General features: G+C 48.6%; 1 protein-coding gene across 1 annotated transcript; it reads right to left on the bottom strand.

Moving 5' to 3' along the window:
• Positions 1-34: 34 nt before the first annotated feature.
• Positions 35-9295, bottom strand: LOC119375288 (uncharacterized). Its single transcript, XM_037645468.1, has 2 exons — positions 8299-9295; positions 35-108 (listed from the first exon to the last, which is right to left on the bottom strand). Exons 1-2 carry the CDS (start codon positions 9293-9295, stop codon positions 35-37), a joined length of 1071 nt encoding a protein of 356 aa, XP_037501396.1.
• Between the last annotated feature and the right edge of the window lie 259 nt (positions 9296-9554).

The raw sequence follows: 9554 nt of genomic DNA, 5'->3' as shown, positions 1-9554 counted from the left end.
TTCTTATGTCACTATGACGTCATTATATGACGTCCTACAGCGTGACGTTGCATGATGCCGTCATCACATGCCATCGTCGCTTGGTCAAAGACGGGCTGATTATGGAGGCTGCGCAAAACCAGGTGAAGGTGCAAAACGCTTGCAGTGCCTCTGATCCTGGAGGCAATGCCAAACCATGTTAGATGTAGAATGCTTTCAGAGCAGAGCGGGGTAGGATCAAAACATCCACTGGAAGAGAAGATGATGAATTTCGCCTTCGAATCTTTCTAGGCGAATGCATAAGGGATCCTGTTGTAGGCGAAAATGCCTACAACCCGTGTACTGTGGGAATTCAGGCGTCCGCGCCAGTGGCTCGACGCCATCTTTCCTTGGAGAATGCTCGCGTCGCTCTCCTCTCGACCGGACGGGTGGCAGCTGGCCATAAATCGCCGTCACTTTGGTGCCACCCCGCCCTCGAAGGTTAAACACGGTGGCCGATTGGCCCAATTTTGGCGGGATTTGGACCTTGCTCGCGCTCGCCTAGAAGCGGCGGGCGCGCGACCAGGTTCGAGAGAGAACACTTGGGGACCTCGAAGGGTGCGTACGCGTTTTGGCCGCTCCGGCTGGCGGCGATCCTTTGTTCTTTGTTCTTCGCCGCCGGCCGGCGGTTACGTCGTTTTGTCGGCGCTCCGGCCTCAGCGGGCGCGCGCTACCCTCCGCGGTCTCGAAGTCTCGAGGCAGCGCCTCGCGATCGTGCACCGTATGTGTTCCTTTAAGTGTTCCTATGTCTGTTCTGTTTCTTCTGTTCTGGGCTGCGAGATCGCGGGAGCGCTGGCCGAAGGGTAGGTCGCCTCTCCAAACCTGGTTCTTTCTTTGCTTGTTCGTTTTGTGGGTGTGCCATTCGCGGCCACATTTGGTAACAATTGTATTAGCTAATTGGTGTCCTGTGTAACTATCTTACGTGCGATTGGTGTAACGAATTATTGTTCTCTTGTATTAAAATCCCCCGTAATAAACCACTAATTTGGAGAGTGTCGCCTAGGGTCTCCCTCGCTGCTCGCGACGGCTCGCCGTCCCTTCGCGGTGACACGCCGAGTTCTCGCGCGCAGCAGTTCGAACGTTACACGGGCGCGGGACGAACGAGGACGCGGCGCCCTGCGTGAAGCTCCCAGTGCTCGAACTCGCGGTGGTGCTTGACGACGACACCACAGTACTTAGATTTAGGTCCACGTTGAAGAACCCCAAGTGGTCGAAATTAGAGCACTGCACGGGCCGTAATTCTCGGCCCGGGCCCGGCGCGGCCCCGGAACTCGTTCAAATTTACCCGCCCGAACCCGGCCCGGTGACTCAAAATGAGACCCGGGCGCGGCCCGGCCCGAAACCCGAGAAAAAATTTCGCCTACCCGGCACGGCCCGGCCCGACCCAGTAATCCAGATGGTGTTGCTCGAACATGGAATTGACAGCAAGGTGTTCTAAGTGGCAAATATATACGCTTTGTTCGCGTATGTTTCGCTAACAATTATACTTTCACATACGGTAATTTATTGTAAAAATGGGCTCACGGCGCAAACAGTTGAGCGGACATATTGGATACAATGATTGTTTGTTCGGCAGTGGTATACCGTACCCATTTTTTTCTGCAAATACACTGGGGATCGTGAAGGACGTTTTGTAGCAGACATTGTAGCAGGGAAAGTGATTTGCAGCACGAGTTCAGTTTCGATAGGGAGCGCAATAACAGCAAAGGATGGATTGATGGATGGATAAACCTTATTACACCGCAGCGGCATGACTTCGCCTCCGCGTAACATGGAGCACCGCCAGAGCATGTGTTCTAGATTGGCTTGACAGAGAACAAAACTTTCACTTCACTTTGTTTGTATTGCACTCTATAGCCCATTGAAATTTATAGCATGCTCTAACCACGAAGCCAATCGTGCACCGTTCTCGATATGTAGTACCTCTTTTCACCATCGTATCACCTTGCCACAGCAAGAGAAACAGAGGGAAAAAAAAAATTTGACCGTTGTTGTAAATACACTAATCTATAGGTAAAGTTATGGAACTGCGTGCACCACGTGTGTGCGTATAAGCAGCCGAAAGGAAGAAAAAAACTATTTGTCATAGCATTATTTTCATATACCGCACCACTGCTAGTATAGCTATACAGTCTATAAGTTTGTTATGGAATGGTTTATAGTTTACTTCTTTACATGTTATTGTGCGAAAAAACAAAGTATCAAGAGATTTGTGCTTTAAGCACGCCATTGCATCACATATCTTGCCGCGCTAAAGCTTCTTGCACTGCTCGCGCTGGCCGCACGGGCGCACCACATCTGCCTTGCCAATTGCGAAGGCGTCGGCAGCCGTTGTTCTTCCACCACTCGAGCAAATCTAGGATCTTTTGGACCTCTGCAGAACGACCATAGCTGTCCAGTTCATCCCGTTCGTTCCCGAACGTCGTGCCTCTCTTAAATGTCATCTATAAACCTCCTCTTTGAGATCTTCTCCTTGATTTTTCAGCAGTCTATGTTATGCACGGTTTGCATCGTGCTAGCTTTTTTTTCATATTATAATGGCCTATGCCTTCCCAGCGATGTTGCACCGGTAGAAGGTGGTCATTAGACTACGCGGTTAGGACTGGTAGGAGGTGGACGAAGCGATTTCGATATATTTTCTGGGTTCGCTCGGGCTTGGTAATAAAGGCGCGACTAAGCTTCTTGAAGCTTACTCATTGAATGCACATGGTTCGAGGTAAGGGGACATCACCCTGCACGGAATGTGTCATTGTTCTTTTTCAAACCAGATATTTTGTCAAGCGAATATAGTTCACCCCACGCCTTGTTTAATGGACCTATTCTATTCCTGCGCATTCCAACGCCGTTGCGGCAGTATCATGTAGCTCTCGCACTATATAGCGCACTATATAGGGCCTCAAACACGCGGCTCGCAGACCTCTCGCTCGCGGACCTCCGCCCGCACATAATTGTCTTCATCCGACTTTTTTTTTTCTTGATAAGTATGTTCTTGAGCTACACAGACATCACTGATCTAAAGCATACTTTTCGTGAGGCACCTCCTGCGATTACCGTGTGTTGATACATAACCGTGAAACGAGAGCTATATTTCAGAATCGGCGTCCAGATTTCAGTCATTATGGGTGATACGAAATGTCTGGTTCCCCAGACGTAAAAGAGAGACGTCCGTTTATTGGCAATGCTAAAGACGAACTGCTGCGCCGGCCACGTGCACGTGCCCTCGATGCCCCTCGGTTTCCTCTTCTTCGATAGAGTCGGGCGCGCTCCAAGTTGCTCCGTTCCGCACTATTTTGCAACAATGGGTATCGATCTGTTGTTCGACTCCTTCCGCCAAATCTCCTTCAGAAATGATCCCGTATATGAGATATGAGAAAGGTCTGCTGTGAAATGACGGTAGTTTTAAAACAACCTGTTCCCTCCTACCACGCTCCTACCTTCGTTATTGGCCTAGCCCTTGCGGGAGTAAATTTTCATGAATGAGGCCCGGCCGTTAGCTGAGGTGAGTTTGAGACCCCTGATATGGCGGAACAAGACGAAAGCTCAGACGTTAACAATGTGGGCACACAAAGCAGGCTGTGCATGTCCATCTTGCGCCGCATGACCACTGGGAGCCGTCACCATCACAGAAAAAGAATGTGCCTTTACAGCGATTCTATGTATCAAGGCTCCATGCAGTCTTTTCGTTTTAGAGGGGGGCTCTAACTTTCAATAACGTTTCCCCGCTTTGGAGCTCTGTGATCGCTCTTGCGATGACATTTCATAGGTATAATTTTATTATATTAAATTTATTCCTGTGATTAGAGTAACATTTGCGATATAAAATTATAACGAAAGCAAATAAAGCACGGAATAGCGACATCTTACATATAAGCGCTTGGTCTATTTACTTTTAGCTCAACCGGTTTCAGATAAATCAAGTAGCTCATATGCAAGAAGAAAAAGCAGTTCAGTACTTATCCCTCATAAAACTTCTCCAAATAGCTTACCCACATAAAAAAGCGTTTTTTCGAGATAAAATGTGGGACCTATATGTATGCACAGCGTATGTGGAACAAGGCACATTAAAGACAAAAACAATTTTTATATTAACAGTAATATAACTGTTACTTAACTCTGACTAACCCTGAGTAATATAACTCTGACTTCTATAACATTCAGAATTGGTGCACAGCTAATGGTTTAACAATTAATACCAATAAAACACAGTTCATTGTCTTCCATTCCAGTCATAACGCTCTCTCACCTACACCCGCTATTACTATAAACGGCCACAGCCTTCTTAGCGCTACTAAGTGCACATTCTTGGGAGTAGTCCTAGATGCTCATCTCAAGTACCATCATCACATTTCACTTATAAGGCAGAGGATTGCTCATGGTATCAGAACACTAATTAAAGCACGACCATTCTTCTCCTTGCAGACTTTGCTTAAACTGTACTACGCCTTCATCCACAGTCATATCACGTACTGTATCACGTCATGGGCGAATACCTATCCATCTCATATCCTTCCACTTCAACGACTCCAAAACCAGGCCATTCGCATCCTAACATTCAGTTCACCAATCACCTGCGCGTCCCCACTTTTCCAACAACATAGTGTACTAACAGTGTGTAATTTATTCAAATATAAATTGGGGATTCTTGTATTTAAATGTCTCAACGGTACCATAACAGCCGCTGTTTAGGAGAAATTTCAATTGTTAAACTCTAATCCTACTAGGTTTGCCTCAAACAACAACTTTTTACTCCCACATGCACGCACTAACTACGGCAAACATACTACCATATTTGCAGCCATTCAGTTTGGAATTCAATACCACTAAGCACTAAACAATTGTCATTACCAGCTTTTAAAAAAGAACTTAAACATATTTTTGCGCAATCATAACTCATCTGTATTTCTATATCGGCGTTCTCTTACATTTAGAGCCATTACTGTGTTCGTTATTTTTTCACATTTATTACTCATGCACATTGAAGTCGTTTCAACAGCTATATATCATTCATTAACGGCATTATGTTCCCGATTTACTGCCATGTTTATTGTATGTTTCGTTCTTTTCATAGCTTTGTATAATTACTAGACGTTGTTTTGTTACCATTTTTACTGGCATTTTTTATTGCATGTTTGCGTTGTCTTTATTACTATCAATAATTACTTAACGCTTTTTAGTTGCCATTTTGTTGTACTTATCAACATGTAATTTTCTGACAGGAGGTCCCCTTTCAGCCTTGTGCTATGGGACCTCCTTCTGTATAAACTAACCCCAATGCGTGTATATTTTTTTGCGACAAATAAATTACTCTTTTACCATTACAAAAGCACCATGCTCGCTGCAACAAGACTCTCGGTAAGAGAGAAAACTCGCAGGAATATACAGGTAATGACGCCAACTTGAAAATCACGCTGCAAACGCCATGACGTCATAGATTCTGAGGGCATCTACTGGGCCCTACGTAGACTATAGTGGGTAAAAATGAAGTACATTCACCTCTGAGGGGCCTTAACAGACTTAACATACCAAGTTTCCGGAAATTTCAATGAGCCAAGGTCCCCAAAATACGACGAATACAGTTTGAAATCCGTGACGTCACGTGCGGAGATTTCAGCGCGAAATTTCAAAATGGAAATTTGACCTTGATTTTCTCCTTTATTAGTAAACTCATCGATGGTGGAATTGACGACGTTCGGGTTCTCAGAGTACACTTTATCGGTCTAAACCAATTCAGTGTTTCACATTTGTGACCCTTTAAGAATGGAGCAAAGTTCAAGCCCGGCCCGACCCGAGCCCGCCACCTCAAATCCGGGCCCGGCCCTAAGCCCGGAGCTTCAGGCCCGACACGGCCAGGTCCCGCCGTGAAAACTACTTTACCCGGGCCGGGCCGGGCCCGGGTTTTCGGGTAGGCCCGAGCCCGTGCAGTGCTCTGGTCGAAATTTCCGGAGCCCTCAACTACGGCGTCGTTGATAATCATATCGTGGTTTTGGGACGTTAAACCCCAGCAATTAAGGAACCCTGTGAGTTTTCTTTTTTTCATTTTTTTATATACCGTGTGCCAACCTGTTTAAGATGCATCTCACGCGTTCTTGATTTTACATATTCAGCTTGGCCTTTTTCCCCTGGCGCTCATTTGTTATCACCAAGCGCTTACCATACGGCTGTTCTAGCCCCTTTCTTTCTGTAATTGTCCTACTCTCTTCATCGGCCTTTGGATATCTTTTCTTGTCCAATATATATATTGCGTTGCTTTAAGCACACAACCGGTGTGTGCTTTTCGGCACTGCTACTTCTTTTTCTCCACTTCCCCTTTACATCGCACACTCCCTTTTCCCCAAAAGCCATGAGACGTGTCCCAACCCGGAATCGTTATTCGCTGCTAGTGCCCTTCGTTCTACGGGCCCTAACGCAGTGCTGTGTCACTCGTTCCACGGGTGGAGAGGAGCAGGTTGAAAGGTGCGAGAAATGGCAGTAAACGTCGATAGGTTAGAAGTTAGGAAGGAAGCACGGTTGTCATGGCATTCTCCGGCGAGGGAAAGACATCTTCTAGTTTACGGTGCGACCGCTAAATGCGATATTATGTGAAAAACCTATTAAAGCTATTATTTTCAAACAGTATCTGCCTGAAAATAATGTTTTGCCAACAAAGTTCAGTACCCAAGCTTTTATATCAGGCTGAAAATCTTCCCGGCAGTGTTTTTGTTCAGGTAGCTTTAATACGAGTGAAAATGAACTTTCTTAGAAGGTTAATATGGCTCCAGCCAAGTTTAAGAGAGCCCGACGTTTCGGGACCGACTCGGTCCCTTCCTCAGGGGTGACTGGTTTGGTCACGGAAGCTTCTCCCCGACTTGTTCCACCGCGACTCCGGATTTCCCTTTCCCTCACGTTTTTGGAGGCCGTGAACGTAAACCGAGGGCATTGTTCCCAGGGACCGGTTCACATTTGCCGGCGTGTTTTGAATGTGCCACGACTCGAGCAAGAGCCTCCTTCCCAGATTCTTTTCTGTTTCCAGAACAGAAGCGCCGTCGAAGTCAATCTTATGGTCGTGCTTTTCACAGTGCTCTGCAAGAGCGCTGCGTTGCATTTCCATCTTCCTGACGTCGTTCTTATGTTGGCGTAATCTTTCTGGGAAGCACTTGCTCTCGCCTATGTAGCTAGCTGGGCATTGTGAACACGGCACCCTGTAAACTACGCCCTGGTGTTGTTCCCTCGGGGGTCGATCCTTCGGCCGCGGTAGCAGGCGGGTGAGCGTCGACGCTGGCTTGTGTATCACCGTGACCCCCTCTTTTCTGAGAATCCTGGCGAGCTCTTCGCTGATGCCCGGCACATATGGTATGACAACGCGCTGGGCTGGCTTCTTGGATTCCGTTGTGGCCGGTGGGGTGGCCGGGGAGGGGGGAGGGGGGTCGCGTAGCGTGTCTTTCGGCACACGGCGCGACACTCGGCGAATGAAAGCTTTGGTGTATCCGTTCTTTAGCAGCTCGGCGACGACCTTCTCTTCTTCTCTCTTTCTCTCCCCCTCCGACGTGCAGATTGTTCTTGCACGTGAAAGGAGCGCCGAAACTACCGAAGCTTTGTGGGCAGTCGGATGACAGGACGTGAAATGCAAATACCTGCCGGTGTGCGTTGGCTTTCTGTACACCGAAAAGGTCATGCGCTCGCCCTGCCGCCCGACTGCCACATCGAGAAACGGAAGCGTCCCGTCTCGCTCTCGCTCCACCGTGAACTGTATCGCCTGGTCGACGGAATTCAGATGTTGGAGGAAGCTGTTTACGGCTGACTTCTTTATGACGCAGAAGCAGTCATCCACGTACCTCACAAACACTTTCGGCTTGTCAATAAAGGAGCCTAGTGCCGTTTCTTCAATGTGCTCCATTGTGAGGTTCGCAGCTGTAACGGAGATCGCCGCCCCCATCGCGGTCCCGCTGGCTTGTCTGTAGAAGATCCCGTCGACGCTGAAGTATGTCCCCTTGAGGCAATACTCCAGTAGACGACACAGTTCGTCGATGCTTAGGCAGCTTCTTTCGCTCAAGAGTTTATCTTCCTCCAAAGCTGCTCGTGCGCAGGACACTGCTAGCGCTATGGGCACACTGGTGAAGAGAGACACGACGTCGAACGAAACGATGCATTCATCACTGCTCACTGTCACATCTTTCATGCGCTCCACGAAGTGGCTGGCGTTGCGTATGTGGGTTGGTGTTTTTCCCACGAGCGGCGCCAGAGTCCGGTGGAGATACTTGGACAGCGCACGGAGTGGAGAAGATGTAAAATCCACGATAGGACGGAGCGGGACAGTGGGCTTGTGGATCTTGGGAAGCCCGTAAAATCCTGGTGCAGAGCCGTTCCGGCAGATAAGCTGGAGGTAGGTGGTTCTTGCCTCCGGGTGCCTCTTAAAGATATCCGCCAGGAGCTTGTTCAGTTCCCTTTGGACTCTTGGTGTGGGGTCTTTCGCCAGCGTTTCATAGGCCGAGCTGTGAAGGAGATCACGCACTTTGTCGCTGTACGCCTCCCTATCGAGCACGACCATTGCGTTGCCCTTGTCGGCTGGGAGGATGACAATGTTCTCATCATTCCGGAGTGAACGGATCGCATTATTCTCCTCCCTCGACATGTTGTGCTCACGGCGCTTTCCTATTTTCGATAGTACACCGATGGCCTTGAGACGGACATTTTCTCGAATGCCGTTGTCGAGTCGTCTTATGCCTTCCTCCGTAGCCGCAATGATCCTTGGTAGTGACGGATGCGCCGTGCTCACGTTGAAGTTGTGTCCCTTGGCCAGCACGCTATGCTCGGTAGGGGAGAGTTGTCTGGAGGACAGGTTGACGACGAAATTATCGTTGTCATGTCCGCGGTGGGGTTTTTCTCCTTGAAGTGTCGTGAACTTGCTTTTGTGGGCCGCTTGCTGCTTCCGAGCTGTTGTTGCAGCCACATTTCGAGCGAATTCCTCCAAAGACGGAAAGACGTCGGGCAGTCGATGTTGAAGCTGCCGTCGGAGGAAAAACAGGTCTAATTCCTTCTTCTTGATCACGCTGTGGCATTCATGGATTCGGGCGTTTAGCAGGCGCTGTTCGGCTTTTGCGATGATCTTGTGGCCCTCCGCCGTGTGCACCAAGCGTTTAAGCTGAAGGCTTCGTGGCACTACGTTCATCTCCCGGCAGGTCTTCGTGAAGTCGAGATGAGTCTGGTAGGTCGTGATGCCTCTTGCTACGCTCACGTACCGCTTTGCGAGGAGTGCCGCTTCCTGACCGAAGTCAATGCGTAATGACTTAAATGTAAACATTTCGACAGAAATCTGTCTGGCTGGGTGGAATAATTAGAAGGTTAATATGGCTCTAGCCAAGTTTAAGAGAGCCCGACGTTTCGGGACCGACTCGGTCCCTTCCTCAGGGGTGACTGGTTTGGTCACGGAAGCTTCTCCCCGACTTGTTCCACCGCGACTCCGGATTTCCCTTTCCCTCACGTTTTTGGAGGCCGTGAACGTAAACCGAGGGCATTGTTCCCAGGGACCGGTTCACATTTGCCGGCGTGTTTTGAATGTG

This window comes from Rhipicephalus sanguineus, chromosome 11, assembly GCF_013339695.2.
Source record: "Rhipicephalus sanguineus isolate Rsan-2018 chromosome 11, BIME_Rsan_1.4, whole genome shotgun sequence".
NCBI lineage: Eukaryota > Metazoa > Arthropoda > Arachnida > Ixodida > Ixodidae > Rhipicephalus > Rhipicephalus sanguineus.
Note: the sequence above shows the minus strand (reverse complement) of the source record. Positions and strands in the feature narration are given on the sequence as shown.

Coding starts and splice junctions, on each gene's coding strand:
- LOC119375288 (XM_037645468.1), bottom strand. CDS start 9,295: ATGTTTACATTTAAGTCATTACGCATTGACTTCGGTCAGGAAGCGGCA. Junction 109..8,298: donor CAAGCCCACTGTCCCGCTCC/GTCCTATCGTGG, acceptor GGTTTTGCGCAG/CCTCCATAATCAGCCCGTCT.